General features: G+C 32.5%; 1 protein-coding gene across 2 annotated transcripts; it reads right to left on the bottom strand.

Annotated features, from left to right (window-relative positions):
• Positions 1-224: 224 nt before the first annotated feature.
• LOC106669100 (sensory neuron membrane protein 2-like) lies at positions 225-23,576 on the bottom strand. Of its 2 annotated transcripts, none has more exons than XM_024230063.1 (10): positions 23,475-23,576; positions 7,109-7,242; positions 3,103-3,260; positions 2,875-3,019; positions 2,533-2,793; positions 2,253-2,467; positions 1,966-2,162; positions 1,718-1,836; positions 1,060-1,185; positions 225-992 (listed from the first exon to the last, which is right to left on the bottom strand). In XM_024230063.1, exons 2-10 carry the CDS (start codon positions 7,229-7,231, stop codon positions 627-629), a joined length of 1,710 nt encoding a protein of 569 aa, XP_024085831.1. In that variant the 5' UTR covers positions 7,232-7,242; positions 23,475-23,576; the 3' UTR covers positions 225-626. The 2 variants fall into 2 exon arrangements, with proteins under 2 accessions (XP_024085831.1, XP_014253859.1); XM_014398373.2 differs by lacking the exon at positions 23,475-23,576 and adding an exon at positions 19,393-19,678.
• Between the last annotated feature and the right edge of the window lie 1,157 nt (positions 23,577-24,733).

Genomic DNA, 24,733 nt, shown 5'->3' with positions numbered 1-24,733 from the left:
ATATTGTTGTTATAATAGCAATTTTGTGATTGTTTTTAATTTTTTTAAACTTGATTATTTACTGAATAAGTGGTTAATTAGTAGTTTTAGCTTTTCTGATTAAGTTCAAATATTAATATTTAACAATAATTCAAAATAAAATCAAAGTTAATTAAACTTAACTCAGAAAATTTTTACACACTAGCAGAATAAAAAGGATAAAATGGAAAAGAGCAAAATAATACTTGTTATTAAAATCATTCTATTTTACAAATATATTTTATATACAAAAATATAAATATTTCAAAATATTTTCATTACTCTGGAATACTGTATGTAGCCCCATCAGGAAGAGATTTTTTACAACTTTTTGGCATAAGATCGTAGTGTTAAATCTTAGACATTGGGTTAAAAATAATATAAAGAAAAATTAAACATTTTCATTTTAGTTATAATTTTTGTTTACATACCACCAGGGAAATATGAATGAATAGGGAGTTCAAATATTTATTGATAAAATTTGATCTATTTTACAAGTTTTTGTTATGTACAAATAGATTATAATACAATACAATATCAGCTTTGAAAGCATGTCTGCTTGGATAATAAGTTAAAATAGAGTCAACACGTATCTTCTACTTTTAAAATCATCTAGGCACAGTTGTGCTAGTAATTGATGTTGGAACATCGCCTTTATTTCCAAGGGGAGGATAAATGGTCGATATGGTTTGTGGTGCATCTTCAACTCCAGAAACCTTATCTGTGTTGAACGTTGATAGTTTTTGAGGCTCGCCTTCTTTTGCCCTCCATTGATTTACACCATACTCAAATTCCGCTGTGACCTGATTGTTGTGAAAACACAGCAGATGCTTCATTTTTAAATATAACAATAAAGCTATAACCATTAAAATGACACCAAGAATGATGAGGATCCACCGAATAACTTTGAACGTTTCAAGAAGATAATACAGTTTAGCCAATTCGGTTATGCCTCCAGAATGCAAATCAGCGCCCTGAAAAATTATTTATGAAGTTATGGTAAGTCTTGATTACAAATTCTTCATGAAAAATAAAAAGCACCTCTTCAGCCCAGCCAATAGGAAATAAACCCTCTGTTACATTTGTTAGCAGTGTGATTCCTTTGATCTTCTTGAGAAACATGTTCATTTGAATTCTTTTGCGCCCACTTATCGGGACACCAGTCAACTGAAAGGGCAAAAAAACACTTGATGATTAAACAAAATTTATCAAGAAAAAATTATCATCCCTCAAAGCAAACAAAGAAACTTTTATCCATTAATATCACTGGTTTAAAGAAAAGGCTAAGCAACAGTTTGAACTAAAGTAAAATTCTTCACTTTTAAAAGTCAGCCTACTTCCAACAGCTTATACCATTTGGCATAATATTTTAAACTAAGATCCGTCTTGATCATGAGCTCGCTTGAACAAACGTATCACCAAAATAGTACACAAAAGTGCTTACCACATATTTTCACCTTCTTATAAATCAACAAAAATAAGTTTTATCAGTACAGAGAAAATACCATTTTCACCTTCTTATAAATCAACAAAAATAAGTTTTATCAGTGCAGAGAAAATATCATATGGTTTGATTGTGTTATAAACAGATCTCTTTACATTTAACAACATTGTAAATTTGTTCATGTAAAGCAGTGAATTCAATTTAAATATTGTCTTTGTGATATTTTGAGGGTGTAACCCACCAAACTGAACATACCGGTTCAATGGAAACATACGTCAAATGTTTTTCTCTGTCTGGTTTAAGGCCTTCAACATAATTCAAATAAGATGGATCTGCGTCAAGGAAGTGTGGTGGACTGAATACGATAGGAGAACCTAAAATATATTTGTATTAATTGGCATTAAGATTAACTGATACATTAGCTTTTGAGCTATTTTAACGTTAGAATGCAAAACACGTTTGTTACAAATTACTTTTTACAATTTACAAAAAATAAAAATCACCTTGACAGTCAAAAGCTTCAAAAGCACCCCTCTTGTAGCAAAATGGTTCTTTGTGGCTGTCCTCTAGTTTTGAGCATTTACACTTGTTCTCTGGCCACTCTTCAACACTGGCGAAATTGTTTTTCGAACTTTCATAATGATACGCTGTTATTTTGCTGTCTAAGTAAGACTTATTAACAAAACTTGCTGACATTGATCTTAAAAATATTTATTAAAAAAATTAAAGTTTTGTGATTTCAAGTATAGTTTCAAAATTTTCAGACTCTTGAGAATGAAATATTACTTACATACACACGTCTGGTACGTATATGTAAATGTCATTTTTTGGTTCTGTAAGAGGAGGAAATATAGTTGAATCTGTTCCTTTAATTTCACTGCAAGTTGTGTTTTTATCCCAAAATGGAATGTACATTTTATTTTTCACCTCAACGATTTTTCCCAATTCACTTACATTTTTTGATCCAGTATTAACTCTATAAGGACCTGAAAGCGTGTTGTTTTTCTGAAACAATATCAATGTTACTGAAAAGCAGTAACTACCAAAAATGTAATGCATAAATTACTTACATGTCGCAACATCGCAAAGGAATAATGTTTAGTAACTTCATCTCTTATTATCGTTGGTGGGGCTTTAGCTTTTAAACCGTTGCATATCGGCATGGCTGAACCTGATGTGTAATTGCACTGTATCATCACCCCATCAAACAGTATTTCTCTCACTGTAGCACGAATGAACATGTCTGTTGAATTTGGAAACAAAAGCGGAATTGCCTCATTAACAAGGCTGAGCCCAAATGGAAATATTCTCTCAACTAGTATTGCTGCACCCTGTAGAAATGCAATTATTGTTTACAAAATATGAAGTCCACTTTATCTTAAATAACATCAATATATTATTAAATTATTTACCAGAAGTCCTACATTCAAAAGTGTAATTTCTTCGTCGAGAGAATTTTGGACGTCAGTGTCTTGAGCATATCTGTATATACTTTTATCATAATACTGAATTGTTCCATCAGGCCACCAAGAAATGTTGGTTCTAGATTTTTGAATTCTGAAAATACAGAATTTATTCCATAAAAGAGTTAAAAAACAAAAATGAAAGTTCCAAATGAAATTTAATATTAAAATACTCACTCAAAAACATAAGGGCCAGTTTCCTGGAGAATAGGTTTTCCTCCTAGTTGAATTTCTTCTGGATTGGTTACATTGAAAAGGTACATAGAAAATTTGATTAGAACTGGAAGGTTTTTCCAATTAGTGAATCCTTTTGTGTCATTATCTAGAGAAAGATCCTGAAAACAAATTATAAGTTATAAATTTAAATTTATGCTACCTTGAGCAACAACTTAAGTAAAACTAGTGTTTCCTAGCAAATACTGATTACTGATTTACATAAGCTCAAATCTGCACACAAATGTACATACATACACATATGTACACAATTGGGTACACCACTTCTTGCAGTCCATCGGTGATTCCAGCTTTTGATTTACAATAAATTACAGGCAGTCCCCGAGAATCACCCACCCCAGGTGTTGACAGTCCGGGATCAGACCTCAGATTTACCTGTCCAGCCACCAAAGTTGAGCTCTGGAGGCTGTCAGCAGCTAGGTCATTTTGTCCATCAATGCAATCAATTCCTAAATCCATTCACACTCTCACTCACCCTTAAAATACATTGCATATTTAAAATACGTTCTTATATATTCTATTACATACTTAAATACATTCTTACTTATTTACTCACCATTCACTCAGCTAAGGTAGTGGTTAGTGGTTATTCCTCTATCACCCTTTACATATATTATATAACTAACGTAATTGAGGGTCGATGGGGTACTCAGTATCTAACTATCTGCCCTCTCACAACATACATTTATGCCAATAAATACATTCACTCTCAACAGACACTAGACACACAAAACTATTGTTAGTATATACAATATAACCTTGTTTCCTTCAAGAATCAGATGAGAAAAGACCAAGTATTTTTTATCATTTAATTGCTTATTTCTAATTACTAATCTAAATCTAATTGTTATTTACCAGTAAGGCCAGTCTCCTGACCACCCTTCCAAATCCTCTATATTTATTGCTTACAAAATTCCTTTTTTTCAAAATTATTGAAGCAATCTTTGGTCAAACCCCTGAATGAAGTCTCTAATCCTTCCTCTCCCATTAATTCATCTACACCTCTTGAAAAATTAGATAACTCTCAAATCTCCAATTAGTTAGAATCCTTATACTTTCTTGTACCCCTTCAATCTGGCATTTGTCCTGGGTTCTCTACGAATTTGGCTATTTTAAAAATAACTTCTTAGGTTCAGATGGCTATGGATCAAGATAGAATTACTATTATTGCCCTTCTTGATTTTTCTAAAGCCTTTGACACCATAAACCATTCTCTTCTTCTTTCTTAGCTCAAATCCCTTTCCTTTTCCTAAAATGTTCTTCGATGATTTCATTCCTTCCTATCAGCCCATTCGCAAATAGTCCTCATCCCAGACAAGCCCCCTCCTCATCCCTGCCAAACATGTTGTTAGGAGTTCCTCGAGGGTACAATCATCAGCCTCTCTTTTTCGAATGATTAATGATATTCCTAATATCCTTAAATATTGTACTTATCACCTTTACGCAAATGTCTTCTAAATCTATCTCTCTTTTTCACCTCATGGCATTCAAATCTCAAACACACAAATCCAAGAGGACCTAAATGCCATATCACTACAATTTAACACTAAGGAATGGTTCATTTTCTGTTAATTGTTCCCATTTTTATTTAATTTAGTTAATTTCATTTATTTTTTTCTATTAGATTTAAATTTTTATTTATATATTAATTTTGATATGAATTATGCCAAATTTTGTACCTTTTTATGACATTCAATAGGGCCCAAAGACCCAGAATAAAATTTACTTTCTTCTTCTGATTCTCACCGGCGAAAGAAAATTTGAAGCAAATTTTCCCTTATGACTTATTGTTAAATGAAGTTTAGAATTAGAAGAACAATAATGCAGGCTTTGAATCATAAATAATAAACCATGAGAATCATTTGGATTCTTGTTTATTTTTTTCTCGCCTTGTACTTAAACTTGGCCATGTCTCGGACTTGACCAGAACCCCAGCCGTCTGTATGTGCCAGGGGGCTCAAGGTTCTTCTAAGTAGTCTTTAAGATGTTTTATTACATTTGTACATCATTTCTGACTATTATGTTGTATAACGCCTTCATTGTTTCATCTTTTTATATTTCCCGGATAATTAGAGATACCCTAGTAGGTAGTTGTATTCAGCTGTTAATGAGGACAGAGTACAGGTGTTCCCTACCAACCATGGTTTTGGGGCACGCCAATATCTGGTCTTCGTCCGCCATGAATATGCTGTCATATTGACAATGGCGGTCCCCACAACACCAAGTTTCCTAAGATGTACAGGGAGACAATTATGGCCAAATCTTAGTTTAATCATTGTCATGATAATTTTTCCGGGAAAGTTTTTATTTTTAATAATAAAGTTAATATTAGGTTGCATCAGCGCATCGTCTTTCCCTTGATCTTAGTTGTGATTTCATAATAACGTTGCCAGTTTTGCCTCCAAATGTGCCCATAGATCGGAACTAGTTAAAACGGAGATCAATTTCCGTCCCGCGCAGCGTCTTGGCCAGTTTGTCGACCGCGTTATTAAATTTGTTATCACTATGTCCTTTGGCCCAGATCAAGCATACTTTTTTGTGTCTACTTTCAAGATTGAAAATAGTTAATTTGATCGTCAGTATTAAGGGATCCTTAGGAATTTTCGCGTTTCCAAGTGCCGTTTATTGCACTTAGGCTGTCCGACAGAACGATTCAATTTTCGGATCTATTTTCTTCATGTCAGTTTGTTAATCTATTTGAGGGCCTCCAGAATCGCAATGGCTTCGGCATGATGGTTAACAAGTGCGAAGTTTTTAATTCCGTTCTATTATTTTATTAGTGTCCGTGAATGCAGCTCCAACCCCTTTCTTGGATTTAGAGCCAACTTTCTAGAGGGTCAGTATATTTGTGCAAGCACCTATTTCCCAAGCACGTTGTATATCTTCCAGTTTTTCAGTGATATTTGTTTGGCTAGTAATGATTTCCGGGAAATATCCAAGTATTTTCCAAGGTATTACGTTTATCGTTTAATTATTTTCCTCCCCATTGTGAGTGCTTCCAGCTTCATGAGAGTGGACGAGTAGCGGGACACTGTTTTCCTTTCTTAATACATCATCACTGTAAGAAGGTGCTAGTTGTAGAGGGATTTCATTAAGATGTGTCTCATCATCTAGTCTTTTCGACAAAAATTTTCTAGCGATTTTTATCCTTCTTAGGTATAAGGGCTAGAGCCAACAAGGCGTTTGTGGGAGTAGATTTCATTGCCCTAGGCAGCATCGCGCCGCTTTGTATTGCACCGGATCAAATCTTTTCAGATGGATTGTGCTGCGTCGCCAAAAACCATGGATCCATACCTTATGATATCCAACCGCGATTCTATAAGCGCTCGATAGATCATAAGACAAATACTGGGATGGGCTCCGTATTTCACTTTTGCGATGCTTCGATTTACATTTATGCTTTTTTCGCATTTTCCCACCACATATACTATGTGGGGTTTCCACAGGAGTTTTCGGTCTATAACTACCCCTAAAAACTTTTTGTGTTTGAAGCGTGAATGTTGTTGGGACCAGCCGTACTGAGGACCATGTCAGTTAAAAATAAATAAATAAAATAAAAAAATAAAAAAATCAGTTTCATTGTCCTTTTTGATCTTGTAGTAAACACACATAAAAGTGAGCCAGTTTTATTTCTGGGATTTCAATTTAAAAACATTGAGTTAAGTAAATTCCTCTGTTTAAAAAGATTGAACAACTCACTCATTCCACCATTTATCATTTCAAGTAAATTCCTGTCATACTGGAGTGCTAACATCCAACGTCCAACAGCAAAACCACGTTATTATAGCTTTTTAAAATTATTAACCATTAAAATTTCAAGTGTTATGACGTGATTCGAACCCAGAACCAATAGTGTGGCAAAATCGGGTCGGGCGCCCTAATCACGAGGCCACTGCGGCCCCTACCTTCATAAACAATAATTATATGTAAAACATAAGTTTAAACTTACTTTGTGAATTTTTCTCATAGTTATGTACTCGAATCCGTACCATCCGAAATAGCCGCCTAGGATGACGAAGAAAGCCCCGAAGGCGGCAACATAAAGGATCCTCTTCACCGTTAGGGCTCCCATCCTCCGCTTAACTGAAACAGAACATTCGAAATGACAGTTTTGCTAGGGATCTCTCAAAGAAGTTACAATAGCTAATAACAATCCATTGTGAGAAATAGTCGACCGTTTATAACATCTCATTCACAGTGAGAAACGCCGATGAAATTGCCGAGTCGGCGTAATTTACTATTATTTGCACGGAAATAATTCTTTGGGACCGCCTCTAATTAAACGTTGCGTTGTTATTTCAGGATTTTTGTCCTTTGTTAATTTATGGTGTTTTATAACATTGTGAATTATCACAAGGCGAATTCCTTTTATAGGACTCTATAAGGGTTTCGATCAGGTAATATTTATCCTCTCCCCTATCACGTTGTTTTACATTTTCCCTGTAGTTACTTTTTATTAATTCTTTTTTCCTCATTTGCTCCTTACAGTATCTACTTTGTCACATCTTTTCTAATTTTCCTCTTGTTGTTTCTAGATACTGAGTCTATTTCGTTTCTCATTTAATTCTTGTAGTTTCTGCTAACCTATCTCATGTTTCTCTTGTTTCTAGATAATGACTCATTGTTTCTCATTTTTCTCTTGTATTTTCTACTATGTCACTTCTTCATGTTTGTTTTCTCAGCTTCTATTCCGTCACTTCTTGTTTCTCAACTTGTTTTGCATTGTCTACTTTGTGACATATTCATATAACTCTTTTAGTTTCTATTTAGTGACATTTTTTGTAGCTTCTACATTGGCAATTTTTTTCTAATTTTTGTCTTGTAGTTTCTATTTTCTGTCTCTTTTTTTGTAGTTTCTAGTCCGAAACGTCTTGTTTCATATTTTTCTCTTGTTATTTCTACTTTGCGTTTTCTTGTTTCTTTACTTTTCTTAGTTTCTACATTGGCAGATCTTCCTTTCTCATTTCTATCATGTTATTTCAAGATTGAGACTTCTGGTTCGTCATTTGTGTATAATGTTTACTTTGTTGACTTCTTCTATTTTTCTCTTGTTGTTTCAAGATTGAGACTTCTGGTTCGTCATTTGTCTATAATTTCTACTTTGCTAACTTCTTCTATTTTTCTCTTGTTGTTTCAAGATTGTGAGGTCTTGTTTCATTTTTTTCAATTTCTACTTTCTTTTTTTCTATTTTGTACCTTCTTCTTTTCTATGTTTTTATAGTTTGCGACCTCTTGTTTCTCATTTTCCCTCGTTCTTTCTAATTTGTGTCTGCTTATTTCTCTTGTAGGTTTCAGCCTGCCTTCTTGGTTTTTTCTTTCTTTATTTTTCTTGGCACATTGGCAAATCTTTTCTCGTTTTTCTTTCGTTGTTTCTAGATTTGGTTTACTTTTTGTTTTAATTTCCAATTTCTTTCTTGTAGTTATTACAATGTCACTTATTCATGCTATTTTCCATTTTTTCTTTTGTTCTTGTTGTTTCTAGATTGTGACTTCTTGTTTCTCATTTGTTTCTTATAGTTTCTACAATGCCACTTCGTCATGCCTTTTTTTCTACGTTGTCATTTCTTATTTTTTATTTTTGGTCTTGTTTCTATTTTTTTTCTGTTTGGGTCTACTTGTTTTGTCATTTTTCTTATGATGTTTCTTTATTGTCTTCTTGATTCTCACTTTGCTTTTGTTTTTTTGTGTATCTTATTGTTAATCATTTTTCTTATGTTGTTTCGTTTTTTGTGCCTTCTTGTTTCTCATTTTTTTATGTTGTTTCTTTTTTGCCTTCTTGTTTCTCATTTAACTTATGTTGTTTCTTTTTGTGTTTTTTCTTTCTCAATTTTACTTGTAGTTTTAGCCTGTCTCTTCCTCTTGGTTCCCTTTTTTACGTGTTATACTTACTATCCTGTCTCTTATTACTTCTCATTTTTTGTTTTTATGTAAGTAGTTTCTTCTCTGTCTCTTCTTCTTCTCGTTTTTTTAACGTGCAGTTTCTATTTTGGTCACTTGTCACTACTCGTTTCTCATTTTTTGTAGTCTCTAATCCAACATTTCTTGTTTTTTATTTTTCTCTCCACTACTTTGTGGTTTCTTTTTTAGAATGTTATATTCAATTTGTTAAAAACCCTGGAAAAAATCAGATCCCAGTGTTTTTTTTTTTTTTTTTCAAATTGTTTCAAATTTCAAATTCTGTCGATTCACACAATTGTACGTTTTGAGAACTTTTAGGTGTTTGTTCACTTGGGAACTGCCCATTAACATATTTCTTCCATTTTTAAATACGTTTGTTTTAATTTGGACTGAACGATTGAGATTGACCAAAAAACCTTGAAAACTCGCTCCAAACGAGTAATTATTTTATATTTTATTTTATTATTTTTTTTAAATTAAAACAAATCTTTCAATAATTTTTCTCGACTAAGATAGCTTAAAACTGAATATTTTAAGCTAGTGTATAAAAACTCATAAATCTTCTAATTTAACCTTGTGTAAAAGAAGGTATTTTTGGTTTGTGTACTAACCCATTATTAAGGCTTTAATTTTCTTAAATATTCTAAAATTTCTCTTCCGTTAAAAATCACAAGTTGTTATTTTTACAGTGCTCAAAAACCGTTTTACCACTTATCTATAAGAATAAAGTCGTGCAGCTTGTTTAAACTACATTTCGTCCAACAACAGTCTATTTGCTGGGACTGGAATAACTTTTAAATAATGATGGGAAACGGACCGCTTCGTTAATTGCTTAGACCCCGAGCAAAATTGGTCTGCTTTTTTAATTATCTTTTCAACAAAATAAACTTATATAATTCAGTATGTGTACGAGTTTTGTCGACAATTTAGAGGAAATACTTGGTCGTGTCTAATCCGTAAAACTGGCTGTTTTAAAAAAAATAAACAACTTTGGAACCATTCAACAAATATTCGGTGTAAAAGACACTTACCTCAAGCGGGAATGGAAGAAAAGCGAATGGAAAATATCAACAAATTAGAAAACCCATAATTCTAGTCGTGTTAATACTGTCATTGCATGTGTGGTATCTTATGATCAGAAATGTCATTTCCCAAGGCTTAAAAATGTCCGCTTTGGTCCGAATACGGTCGTTAAACATGTTTTACTCTGTTTTACCCCTATATGAATAGATCAATCGATCTAAATTCAATGATATAATTGGGAGATTTGACCATTTTTTGTCTCGAAATTGAGTCTCTTTGAAAGACTTTCTTCCGTTTCAGAAGAGGCCACTTACAAGGGAATTCTATTTCAACTGTAAATTTAATTTCTGTACGGTTTGAAATGTATGGATAAAATTAATGTTTCTACCTAATGTTTGTAACCCCTTGATGAACCGATTTTCTTCTGTAAGTCTAATCCTTTATCTTTTTGCCGACATTGCCCTAAATGAAAGAAAATCAACGGTTTAAAATGACTTCCAAATGTTTTACTGTGGTTTCATCAAACAAGAAATTGTACAAGGGGGAAAGGGATTCACATTTATGGCGTAATATTGCTGAGTAGATCTTTCCTTCGGCGTTTCAAGTTTTATTCGCCAAGTGGATAATGGTTACAAAATGAAAAATAAAAATAAAAAACTGCATAATACCGTATTCTCAACTACTATGAATGATTGAATGATTATTTGAATTTGAATGAATTTTAAATTGAATGAATTTGAAATAATTTAAATGAATTGAATGATTCAGTTTCGCATGCGAATTGGTAAAAAGCCGTCCGAAAGATCAATTCTTGAGTTTTTACATCTATTATCAAAAAGAATCAGCACCCAGAAAAAAATTAATTTCCATTTTTATTCTATCACTATTTATTTATATCATGCATCAAGGTTTGTCCTCTTCTGAACAGAAATCCAGGGGCCTATTTCATAATGGAATATAAACTAATACTATTAGTGTAATTGCTTGCGATTTGTACTGTATTGTTTCTTAATAAAATAATGCAAAATGTGCAATTTAAAAAGTCGAACGCATAAGAAAAATTGTTTAAAATACAAGGATTTCCGTTTTACAAATAGTCATTAATTATATAAACATTTGTAAAATACACGTCTTTATTTGTGATATTAATACATGTCTCAAATCGCCTGTGTTATCAAAGTATTAGTGCAAACTTCCAAATGTTACATTACTTTTGCATCTGCATTTCTTTAAAAGGATTTACTTTTCAATATTGGTGACGAACAAATTACTGACTGTGACTATATAAGGTGGCTTGAAGTGAGAAAAGTATAAATATTTTTTGTAATGCTATTTTATTTGGTTTGGAATTGACATTTAGATTTAGAATGATTGATTACTCGTTCATCAATAGAGGTAAATGAACAATTGTTAAATCTGGGTGTTGCGATACCCGCACAAACCCCGGGAATCAATAGCGGAAGTCTTGCCATTTGAATTCATAGTTCACACCAAAATACAATTGACTTGAATAAACGAAATTTTACAATACTGCACTTATTTATCAAGTACGCCAGCTATAATAAATATAATAAAAATAAGTAAACATCCTCCATAAATTATTGAACATGTTCCAACCGGCTTTAAAGCTGTCGGTTGAACACTTGAAACGGGTCTCGATCTCTGGAACTACACTTTTATATCGACAAGTCATTAAGTTTGATCGATGTTTACAAAGTTGGTATAAAAAACAGCAATTTTTATGAATGTATCGTTTTACTGCATAGATATTGGATTCTCAATTAGGCTGCATTTTTAAAAGAACGCTTGTTTATGACGCCATTAAATCTGTCTGTTGGTTAAGGTACTTACTTAAGCCTCATAAGGCATTCAGAGTTGTAGGGTCGCTTAAATTAAGCAAGTTTTAACCTTGTTGATGAAGCTATTTTATAATTTTGGGCAAGACTGCAATTCTCCCTATTTCCCAATATAATTGAACAGAGGGAAGAAAGAAGTTTAGTACATTCCATACGTATGTAGGTTTCTCTCTTTCCTCTCTTCTATCTCTCTACTACTCTCTTTTCTCTCTCTCTCTCTCTCTATCTCTCTCTCTATCTCTCTTCTCTCTCTCTCTTCTCATCTCCTCTCCTCTCTATCTATCTATCTCTCTATCTATCTCCCTCCCCCTCTCTCTTCTCTATTCATCGATCCTACCTAACCTACCTATCTATCTAGCCATCACTATATCTTTCCCTTTCTCTCTCCCCCTCCCTCCCTCTCTCTCTCTCTCCTCTCATCTCCTCTCCTCTCTATCTATCTCTCTCCCTCCCCCTCTCTCTTCTCTATGTAACTATCTATTCATCTATCCTACCTAACCTACCTATCTATCTAGCCATCACTATATCTTTCCCTTTCTCTCTCTCCCTCCCTCTCTCTATCTCTCTCTCTCTCTCTCTATCTATCTATCTATCTATCTATCTCTCTCTTTCTTTCTTTCATTCATTCACATTAAATTAAAAATTTAAAAGTGTTGACAACAACTTTTGTTTTGGGAATGTTAGATTTCCCCTAACCAGACTGATTGAGCAAATAAACTTCAGGCACCCTATTGGAACGGACACAACTGAAAAAATATCACCCTGAATTTGGCGAAATGGTGAAACGTATTTGACCAGTATGATCGGAAGAAGAAGAATAAGACCAAAGCACAATTATCTCGTTTTTCAGTACAGTTTTTAATAAATTTTCAATGATCTTCTCACTGCTAGCATGGTGGAGCTAGATGAAACCTTTATTCGTTTTGTAACGATAATTTTTTTATTAGGATAGAGGTATTAGTCAGGCATGTTGAAAATACAAGTAAGCGGATGTACAGATGGTTTGTCAAGTTGAACTAGAGGACTTTATTCTGAATGAACCAAGGACGACTCTCTTAAGATATAATCTCTCGGAATGACTCTGGTGATAAGTTCTGATGGTACATACGTCAAGCAATTAGGACGACCTCTTATTTGTGTTTGTAGCATGATTAAAATCGTCAAGATAACAATTCAGTTCTTAGGATATTAGCGACGAAAGATGATGAGATCATTATTGGAAAACAGTTTATCTGAGATTATAGGCGAAACACATTTTCCAGCTCGACCGTCTAAATACAGCTATCAGAAGAAAGCAGTTTGCGTTTAGTGACTCGAAATGGTTTTGTTTTCCTAAATGTGTTCCTAAAACAGTCTTTGATGCGGCAAATTTTGTTTCAATTCAGCTGAATCGTGATGCCTCACCCACATTTCGCCTGTCTTATCCAAATCGACATGGTTTTTGCAAAGCGCAATTTTTTAAACAAAAAAGTCCAATATCAAATTTAAAAATAGGGCCTGACTGCATATAATATTAAACAAGGAGTACTACATAATAGATTTGCAATAAAATCGGAAGGAAGTGTCCAATAAAAAGCAGGCGATTTCACTATACCACGTTAATTACTTTGCCGCACTAAAAAATGTGTAGATTAAATAGATTAAGATTTAATAAAAAACCTGATATAATTTTACTATGAACGCTTTAAAATTAGATTATTTCAATTCCTAACAATGGGCCATGAGAGAGAAGTAATTTGTACGTATAGTTTTACAAATCAAGTACTAATCGGAATTTATTAATTCAAGAAAAATAAACAAAAGAATGGACAAACAACAAACCAATTTTCTGCCTTTTAAATTTTATACTTTCAAAAATCTTACGATTCAAAAATGTCTTGATTGATTAATTGAAAAAAAGACACTATCACAGACCCATTTGTGCACTTAAGAAACGAATTTTCTGCCTTTTAGATTTCATATTTTCAAATTTATAAATCCAGATCTTACGATTCAAAAAAGTCCTGATTAACTGAAAAAAGAACTGTCATAGAAATAGTGAACTGAACTAAGTAATTTTCTACCTTTTAGATTTTATGTTTTCAAATATATAAATCGAAATCTTACGGTTGAAAAAAGGCATTAACCTAGACCCATTTGCGAACTTATCAAAAAAAATTTATCTTGGAATTGTATATTTTCAAGCTTATAAATCGAGATCTTATAATAGAAAAAATTCTTGTTTGATTGATTGAAAAACTTTTCTCTCATAATCTCATTTGAGGACTTAACAAAGAGACTTAAGGCAGTAGACCATAAATTTGTATATTCATCTTTAAAAATAAAGAAATAAATTGAAATTTATTTAACACAACAACAATTTTATGCAAATAGACAAAAGATTTGCACAACTTGTACAATGATTTGACCATGGCGTTAACAAAGGACTTAAAGCAGATGTCCTAATTTTTTCGGTTTAAGATACATCTATAATAAGCTAAGTCAGCAAAGGTTTATCAAATGTAACAGACAAAATAAACAATGAAGTGAACATTTTGTAATACAAGAAAAAAAAAGTGAAATCACATTTTCTAAAGTTAAACAATAACAAATATACCTTCTGAAATTAAATATCTTCGAGGTGAAATAGCGAAAAAAAGAAATTACTTCCCATCACATTTTCATTTATATATTGTTTTTATCATTCAGTGACATATAACCATAATAGAAAATTATTCCAAAAATATAAAAAATAAAATAAATAATAGAATATGAAGTTGGTCATAATAGCTATAATTATAGACCTGAGAAGGAAGAAGATCGTAATTTGTACTTCAACTTCATAGTTGCAAAACTAATAGAAACCATACATTAACAAACATGATTTTATATATTATTGTATTATATTTCTATTTTCTTATTATATATTTTTATATAAGTATATATTATATATTTAAATTATTTTTAACATTTTCTATTAAATATCGCTTATCCGTTTAAAGAGGGAGTAAAAAAAATATTGAAAGGTCTTTGATTAAAATTTTTATTATGTGTAAAGAGCCATGTTAAAAATTATTAACATATTTGTAAATGTTATTGTCGTAGTTTCATTTATTATTAGCCTAAAACAAGGGTTTAAGGCTAATACTTACTTAGTAAAACTTCAAGCAGATCAAAGTACCCATAAAATAGTATTTTAAGCTTTTTTACATTATATAACCGGATCCGACAAAAGTTACAAAGAAAAATTGTTTGCTTAGGTAAGGAAGGAGAACTGCATTCCTCACTTGCAAATTGTGCATGAGCACTTTAACCACCGAATCGTGCCTTATCGCTTATTAAAAATTTAAATCCTTTCAGGGAAAACATATTCGTTAAATATTCGATGAAAATAATATATATTTAAATATAAAACTAAACTTATAAATTATAATAAGTGTGTTGACCAAGTGATTGTAATTCTAATATTTTGTTCCATTATGCTGAAAAATGTAATATTTGAAAAATAAATCAAAATACCCTAAATACTTTGAAAGAGGAAATAGAAAAGAGGAAGGGCAGGCGAAGAAGGAAAGGAAATATGTACAGGACAAATAGCACCCAAATACGTCTAACCCAGTGGTTCCCAAACTTTTTTGCCCATGGACCACTTTTTATAGTCAAAAATTGTCCACGGACCCCCCCCCAGTGAAAAAAGCCACATAAATGTATAGTATAAAAATTACAAATTAAAAAAAATAGTTGAAGAAGAATTTATTGAAATTATAAACTATAANAAATTATAATATTAATTACTTTTGTTTAAAATAAAATATAAAAAAATAATGACTTGGATGAACGTGATGAAATATTATGAGTGTATATATGTCCGACTCAATGTTTATGAGTAGCAACCGCAAATCCCCACGAGCACTGATTTCTAGTCGGTTTCTTTCTTTTGGGATCAGATTCATAACGGCACCACGTTCTACCAAATATGAAGACGGGAAAATAGCCAACAACTTCTGTACAATAACCCATAATGCAGGATATAAAATTGGGATCTGTCTTTGCAACCAGAATTTGTGGTATCCTTGTTCAAACATTGGTTAAGTTCCTCGTTTGTGGATTTTTCAATAAGCTACTCCTGGATTAGTATGGATTCGTCTGTGTTTGGGATCTGAGTTTGTCCAAGCGCAAAACGGTTCAACACCCAGGGGAATATCCAAGTGAAGAATATCTTCAAATCTTTGGTTCAGGTCTGTATGAAGAGCCGTTAGTGTTGACAGTAAGCAAGCAAATCTTCATCTCTAATTTGCAATTTCGAAAGATTTGGAAACTGAGAACATTCTCCCCTTCACAAGTTTTGTTTGTACAGAAAACGTTTTGCAACAAAAGTAGATGTTAGCTTCTTTTAAACGCTTTTAGTTTTGATTTCATTTAATTGGTCACCTTGTAGTTTCAAATTAGTTTCGTTAAATTCGGCAAATAAATCTGTCATATAGGCTATGTCATTTTTTGAGTTAATTAAATTGTGTCGAAAATCATTGTCTTTGCTTTCCAAGAATTTCAACACTGAATCAAAGAGCGCATAAAATCGATTTAAACATGCACTTTTAGATAACCAACGTACTTCTGTTTTATATTATTATTTATATTATATTATTTTATATTAAACCTTGCGCGGACCTCCTAACGTTGTTCAGAGACCCCCAAATCAATTTTAATTTTCCACGGACCCCTGAATGGTCCCCCTGGGGGTCTGTAGGCACCACTTTGAGAACCACTGGTCTAACCAATCAGCGAGGATAGGCAGACCAGGATGACCAGGTAACTATCAACAATAGATAAAAGAAATATCTCCGATGGGTGTGTTGGCAAATGTTTGGAGAGTTATGTTGATTTCGCCTAGCGGTTTTGTTTTTCTTTTTAATCCAACTTCACCTAACGGACACCACATCCACAACCAACCGGCGGTCGACGGGCGAAGTCTAGTCGCAGAATCCTATAGTCCAACTCACAATCAAAGAAAAAGGAAATTTCAATCAAGCTCGGTGGTCGGTGGCTGAAGGGCTTACAACTTGCACTTTGCAGACGTTAGGTAATAAACAAACGGATATCTCAAGGTGTTTTCGTTAGATATTTTCTCACAATTGCCTGAGAACAATCTTTGAGATTTGAATGAGACTTTTTCTTAGGTGGATTAATTTATTCACCGGATCCAGGTCGATTGTTTTTTTATATCGTTCACATAGAAACCTCCGCCATTCAATAGGAGAAAATTATTTCATTACATTTTCTATGTATGAAAACGTAAATGTAACTTTTTTTTCACGAGCAATGAAACTAGCTTACAGTTCAAAATAGAAACAACATCGATAAATTGACCAAGATTGATCCCCAAAGAATTGCTGTTTAATTTTTTTTTACTGAAATGATTGAACATTTGAATGAAAAGACAAAGTTGTAGCTTCAGAAAGCCCAACTTACAGTAAAACAAATGTTATCTGATTAATGAATGCGATTATTTTTGTAATGTATGTACCAGAAAACATTAACCAATGATTTTTTTTAAATAATAGACAAAGAAAAGCATGAGTTGTCTTCTTATGCCTAGTAATTATATAAATGTACATAAAAGTTGTATGACTTTGACAAAGTTTTTCGGGGTTTTTTTATTGTGTATGCGAGTGTATATGCGCTTGTTTGTATGTCTTAATAATGTGTTACAAACATACCAAACGACTTAAAAAAAAAACTGAAAATAGTGACCGTCTTATGAATAATATTTCTTCCTTTTTACATTAATTAGTATTAATGATTGAAAATAAAAGTATGCGTTTTCCATGTTTTCTTTTCTAGAATGTCGAGCAATTATTAATAATTTAATACGTTTAACAATTGTAGTTGTAAGTTATAATGAAATACAATTATTGATCAAATAAAAAAACCATATAATTGCAAAGTTCAAGCCATTAAATGGTAAGAGTGAGAGATGCGTTTTTCTGAACCCAGAGCTGAACCGTCTACCAATTCATTGTGGTATAATAATTAGTTTAGTTTAGGCTCAATTAGCCGGATTTTCATGGGTTGAGGTGAACTGCTGATCTCAGTAAATACCTTTCCACAATGAAACATAACTATGCTCTTTGTATAATTTGGAAAATAGAGTAGAAAGTGTTTTCCATTTTATAACGGTTTGCACGATACTTAGAGAATTCAGGATTAGATGTTTCAATACAACCGTAATAAATCTGATCGTTATTAAATTATTTAAACAGCACGTGTTGGACAAGCCTTTTGAGCTATTGTAAACCTACCTTGTCTTAGTGGAATAATTTTTTTTTCTTCAAAAAAGTTCAAAGTGAATCAAAAGTAAATATTTAAAAAAAATCTGAATTGAACATATTTAGTTCAGTTTACGTCATATAATAAAGAATAACATTAAAAATAAAATGGTCAACCCTTCAGATAGTCAATGAGAAGGCTGAAGGTTTTGGTATAAATTATTTTTCTGATATTTTTTTAACCAAAGTATCACTAAACCAAAGCAGGAATGTTTACAAGCAAAGTTTATTAAAGCCCCTTTTATAACGGGAAATATGTTTAGAAAAAAGATTGTTTTTAACAAAAATATACGTAAAAAAAGCATAAAAGTTTATGGTTTCTAATCTACAACGTTTAAAAGAATATTGTTCAAAGCTAAATGCTACTTGATTAATGCTTCGTCTTATTTAAGTTTACAAGCAAAGTTTATTAAAGCCCTATTTAGTCGAAAAATATGGTTAAAAATTTTTTTTAACCAAAGCATGTGTAAAAATTGTGAAAAGTCAATGATTTCGATTTTTTCGAACCTGTAACGTTTTAAAGAATATTGTTCAAGGTAAATGCTACTTGAATAATATTTAGTCCTAGTTAAGCGTATAAGGTTTTTAGATACACAAATAAATGTGTAACAATATATTTTGTTACATATTTTTTGAAGCCAAAGTTTATCAAAGCCCTTTTTTTGTGGTTAATGTCAGAATACATTTCCATGTTTTTAAATAAAACAATTTCAAAAGCTCTTTTGAGTAACACAGAAAATTTGTAATAAAAGATTGTTTTTAGCCTAAGGAATAGTGAAACAGCAGAAAAATAGAGGTTTTTAAAAAATAAAAATGTAATAAAATAGATTTTTGTCTTAAAAGTTAAGGAATATTGTTCGAAATAATATGATAGTTGATTTCTTGTCTTTTTTTAAGTTTGAAGGCAGTTTATTAAAGCTCTTTTTAGAAACACAGAAAATTTGTTTTAAAAGATAGTTTATAAAAAAAGTTCTTGTTTTCTTTTAGAGAATTTTTAATCAGATACAAGAAAATCTAATGATTTGATATTTTCATTTAAACTCTTTATATGCAAATAGACCAGGATTCCCAACAACTTTAAGTTATTATAGCGTCTTAGTTAGTAAAAAGAATACTGTTGTTAAGTTCTAACTTTTTAAATGTATACTTACTTAAAAATCTGTTTTTAAACTGATGCTTCAAAGTGATTGACTTATTTTCACGAGATACCTATAAACATGATTTCTGTTGGGAAGTTAACTCGAATAATACGTATTTGTTTGAATTCATCTATTGCCAAAAAAGAACTGATAGCGGATCCACGTGAGGATTTGTATACACCAAGTATCCGCTGGTCTGATCTTGTATACACTAGTGCTTAAGTCGGACTAACTGGCCATTCTCGTTTATTTCTCCCCACCGCACCGCGCACCGATAGAACTCCGCGTATTTTTCGCCGGAATATTTTTTCCCAAATAGTTGTTCAGTTTATTTTCCTTCTTAGAAGGCTTCTTCTCGCTGAAGAACCTGTTCCGGATTATTCGCGAAGGGGGGAGTTGACTAAGACGGCCTTACTCTGGGTTTTTCTGTGTTTTTTCTCTTTAGCCTTCGATATAATTGGTGTATAAGGTTTTTGTTTTGGACTATTTGAAAGGATGCTATTCAAGGATTCTCTATATTTATAGGTGTTAAAATTCAGATTTTGACAGTCTTAATCGTTTTTTTAATGTATTACAAATGTAATCACAAAAACAAATACAAAAAGATACCTAACTAGGAAAATAAAATTACAAGGTGGATGAGGTGTATTTGAAAACCGGTAACGGAAGCTCGAACCAAACCGAGGACAATCACTTTCCCTCGAGTCAATAAAACAAAAATTGATTAAATATCAAACAATTTACCGGGTCTGAGAATAGAAAAGAATTATTTAAAAAATCTCATGACAGTGAAATGTTATTAAACAGAAAATCGACGAAGATAAACTTATAAACGACAGAACAATAGTTCGATTCTTGGAGACTTTAACGCTAAGGTCGGTTGCTGCTCTGTTGCAAGCCAGCCCAATCAGTACAGACAAAGTAATTCAGAGTACATCCAGGTCCGCCTATTCTAGCTAAAATGGTCTACCAGTCGGTCTTGCACTATTTAAGTGAGTTTGGATGCTATTTACAAAAATTTTTATCTGTTAGTTTGCCTTAATTCGAATCGTGAGAAACTAAACGATTAACGACGCGTTTAGATTACATCAAGTTTTCGCCAAGTTTCTTCATTTTTGTTTCAGTTGTATTAATTCTACTTGCTGTTGTGGGTGTTGCAAAAAGGGTGTGACACGAGTGGTGAAAGAAGATTAGAATTTTGTATTTTGGAACCGTTTCCATATCGGAAGAGAAAAATGAATATCTGCACACAAAAAAGATATAATCGAAGAAACGGCTGGATAGCAGCATATCTGTACACATTTTGACAATTCAGGCCATATTGGGTCTATTACAGCTTATTGGTTATTGGTGTTTTATTCGTTAAGTATTGGACCTGGTTGATTATTGTGTTTTATTTTGGTTATATACGTTAGTTTTTTATGAATTTATGTTTTTAATCATTCCATTTTCGCAGCATGCTTTGTTCTATCCATGGAGGGATAACTAAACTACTGGTTGAGCATTATGTTGATGCTATTCTTCAAAACAGAAAGTATTTTTTAACTAGTTCGAATCGTTAAAGTTTTCATCAGGCAAAATGTGTTGCATTGCGTTGTCAAGCTGCAGGAGAAAATGCTTCTTAAAATTGGGTCTTAAATCTCGCAGTCAGATTCACTTAGGCAGTATTTTATAATGTATTTACATTTTTATGTATACCAGTTCTACATAAATAATTCCTTGCAACAAGGATCGCAATTGTGCAAAACAGGCATGACTTGTTCGTCTTGTTTGACGATAGAGGAGGTACTTAATTTGCATTAAAGAGTTTAATTTCGTGAACGTGTATGACAATAGGATTAGAACTTTGACAAAAAGACAATACGTCAGAACCGATGTTTAAAAAGTTGTCAACCCATGCCCTGCGTGCAGTTAGTTGATGAGCAGCGAACACGCAACGGATAAGGAAAATCTTTAGGGGTAATAACAGCACAATAGCCCAAGTATGAAAACAGGCGTTCGGACTTGTTTAGTCAGGGAGAAAAACATGTTGACTTAAAAAAAATATAAATAAATAAATTCATAATTTTATGCTTGAGAAACAGAGAAACAAAAATTGTCTTTGATACATTCATGAAAATATGAAGTAATGGAACACGACCGAGTCTATTATTCAACCGATCTCACCTCCTAAAACACCAAAGTTTTTAAAAATAATAAGCATTATTTTCAAAATTGCTAGGTGCTCCTCCTTTTAAAACAATACATACTATCAAACGCCAACTTGAGTTAAGATGTCAATCTTGCCATAGGCTTTTTAGACTTCATCGACCCTTCCTCGAAGGAAAAGTTGTTTCCCTTTTGTTTGTGTAAAAAACGTACAAAATGATAAACACAAATAAACTAATATAATAAGTAATAAAAATAAGTAATATAATAAACATAGGGCACTCTCAACACGACATACAAGAATGGCACATCTACACGGAAAACAAACACTTTTAGCCCAGAAGATGATCTCAATAAAGATCGAAACGTTGGCACGTTAAAGAAAATGTTTTTCTAAAACCTACGTCACAGCAGACCGCATCTCACTATCTCCGAATAATCATTGATTAACGGTCACTAACCACCACACATAATAAACATATTTACATTTTCATGTACTTCTGCAAAATTAAGCTATTTTGCCAGACTTGAACTACCAAGTCTCCACTACATATTGTTTTTTGTATTATTTTTCCCAGACGAGAAAGTTGATCGGGAGTTGATCCATATTTTTGACTTACAATCAGTTCCATATTTTTTGATATCTTGCCTTTTTTTTTTTAATTGTATGTTACCTCTAACTCTTCTTCCAAAACACTTTATTACTTCAAGTTATGCGTGCTATTAAAAAACTACCTCTTAAGAAAAAACATGGATTCGACCTTATTATCGCTTCAGTTAAGCGTAAAGTCGTAAACTGCCCAAAAATGCTATAGTTTTCTTCCTCACACCACGTATTTACCAAAGCAATAGAAGTTGTCTATTGTTCGAGCCCATTCCTAAACCTACCAAACTTCATCAGCCATCAACTTACAGATTTCTACGGGCCTATCAATTTATCACCAATTTTTGTAAAAATCTTAGAAAAAGTTCTCTTCAAACAAATCAATCCCATCCTCGAATCTTTGAATATTATCTTAGACCATCTGGATTTAGGCGACTACTATACAACAGTGCCATTATGTTGTGGATACGATTGCGTATTCTCTCGAAAAGAACAGTGCTGCACGAGGGCCTTTCTCGATGTTGAACAGGCTTTCGATCGTCTGTCATCAAGGGAAAATGAAGGGCATACCATCCTTTACACACTTTTTAATTCTCAAGTCCAATTTTTCTTGTAAAAGTTTAGAGTTTGGGTTGAGTACTTTTCCTCTCCTTTGCATAAGGTCAGTGGAAGAGTTGCGCAAGGTCGTGTCCTGGCACACAATGTACACAGCCTATATTTTTTTTCATGCTGACACTACGATTCTCATATTTGCTGATGACACAATATTATCATTAAAGTCCCGATCCCGACATAGCTCATCGAAACTTACAGACTCACATTTATGCCTTGGAGCAGTTGTTCACAAAATGGCGCATTAAACTAAAACCTCTCAATAAAAAAAAAAATTTTACATTCCGGCGCATCACTCTGACCTACTCATCTCTACTCCTTAGAGCAGTGCTTCACAAAATGGCGCATCAAACTAAAAACCTCTCAATTCAAAAGCATAAAACCAGTGCTATTACTAGATGGCTTCTCAGATTCTGGTAAAATAACGAATAAAAAACGTTAATATTTACGTAATTTTTAGTTAAAAAAAAACACTAATGCGTGTATATTACAAAATATAAAACAACTTAAACAAAATAAATTAATGAAATCATACTTCCAAGAAATCGAATTCAAACACAAAATGTCTTATTTAAAAGCTAATATTTAAATTTTCTTTTAAAATTAGATCATTACGTTTTATAAGTCTATATTTTGACATAGTGTAAGAACTGTTTTAAAGAGATTCGTACAACGCTGGGAAATTAATTATTTATTGTTTTAATGTTAGAAATATGAAAGATACACTTACGTTTCCGCTTGTTACGACTAACAGCAAAGGAAGTCAATATAAATCGGCGGTCGTACCATTTCCGTATGACATTTTAACCAAGGTAAACTGATTAATATCTGGCCTGATTTCAGTTCTCGACGGTCACAAAACGTCTGTCAATTAGCTCTCTTCCTTCGAATAAGCTGAACTAGCAGAAACGATATTTTCTTGGTTTTATTGTTGACGTAATTTTGCGTGTGGAAAATGTTTATATATATATTTTTTTTTGGGGGGGGGAAATAGGCTACCGTTAGTGTGTATTTATAATAATGGACACTGTAACAAAATGATTTATTTCTTGTGGGCAAAATTTCGTTTAAATTATTTACTGCTGGCTTAAAAAACTATTGAGTTTTAACCAGCCATTGTTTGTTTTTGTAATAGTGAATTTCATAACATATATCCAACCACAGAAGCCCAACTAATTAAGATAAATACAATAATAGAATAGGAGAATAGTGGTAGATATGGAAATTGTTGGTAGATTTCTGTAATTTTTCCTATTTTTTGAGGTAATAATTTAAAGGGCAGTGACCAATACAATGGTCTATTATTTTCTTTAATTCTTGCATGCTGAGAGAGTGATTTCATTTTTGTTTCTCTGGGGCTGAGAGATGTTGAGGAAGTTCTTTATTTTGCTCCAGGTGAATCGATCTATGTGTGGTTATTTCTTTCTCCATCCATTTGTTCAGTTCTGCCAGCATGCCTTAGGCAATTTGCAGTTCCGGTCCAAAGAGTGTGAAGACTGCTTCTGTTTTTGTAGTTTATCACCTTCTTTGTTGCCTTCAATCCCCTCATGGCCTGGTATCAACATCAGAATTACCTGATTTAGTTGTTTCAGAAGCTGAAGATATGTTAGGTATTCCCAGACCAGCTTTGAATTGAAGGTGGAGGAGTCTTAAGACTTTAGTGTGCTAGCCTGTCTAAGAATACGTACCTTTTAATCCTTTTTAAAGTATTTCTTGTGCACAGTTTTATTGCATGGGCCTCAGCAATGTTGTATTTCTTTAAATTTGTTTACAATAAGGTACGTAATTGTATGCTCCAAATGCCTTTGATACCATGTAAAAATACTGTGTGGTTGTAAAGCCATGCTTTCTTTTCAATTATTTACGATCTTGAGATATCAAACACGTAATATACTTGGTATTACATTACCTTGTCTTGTACAACTATGCTTCTACTTGTATACTTACTACTCAGGAAAAAAATTATATACTTGCCTTTTCAGAAATATT

Source organism: Cimex lectularius, unplaced genomic scaffold (assembly GCF_000648675.2).
Source record: "Cimex lectularius strain Harlan isolate CLEC.00 unplaced genomic scaffold, Clec_2.1 scaffold283, whole genome shotgun sequence".
Taxonomy (NCBI): domain Eukaryota; kingdom Metazoa; phylum Arthropoda; class Insecta; order Hemiptera; family Cimicidae; genus Cimex; species Cimex lectularius.
Note: the sequence above shows the minus strand (reverse complement) of the source record. Positions and strands in the feature narration are given on the sequence as shown.

Bases quoted from the DNA above. Each gene is read 5' to 3' on its own strand.
- LOC106669100 (XM_024230063.1), bottom strand. From the start codon at position 7,231: ATGGGAGCCCTAACGGTGAAGAGGATCCTTTATGTTGCCGCCTTCGGG. The intron at 2,468-2,532 runs GTAAGTAATTTA...ATATTGTTTCAG, and splicing joins CCTTTGCGATGTTGCGACAT to AAAAACAACACGCTTTCAGG. The intron at 2,163-2,252 runs GTAAGTAATATT...AATATTTTTAAG, and splicing joins TACGTACCAGACGTGTGTAT to ATCAATGTCAGCAAGTTTTG.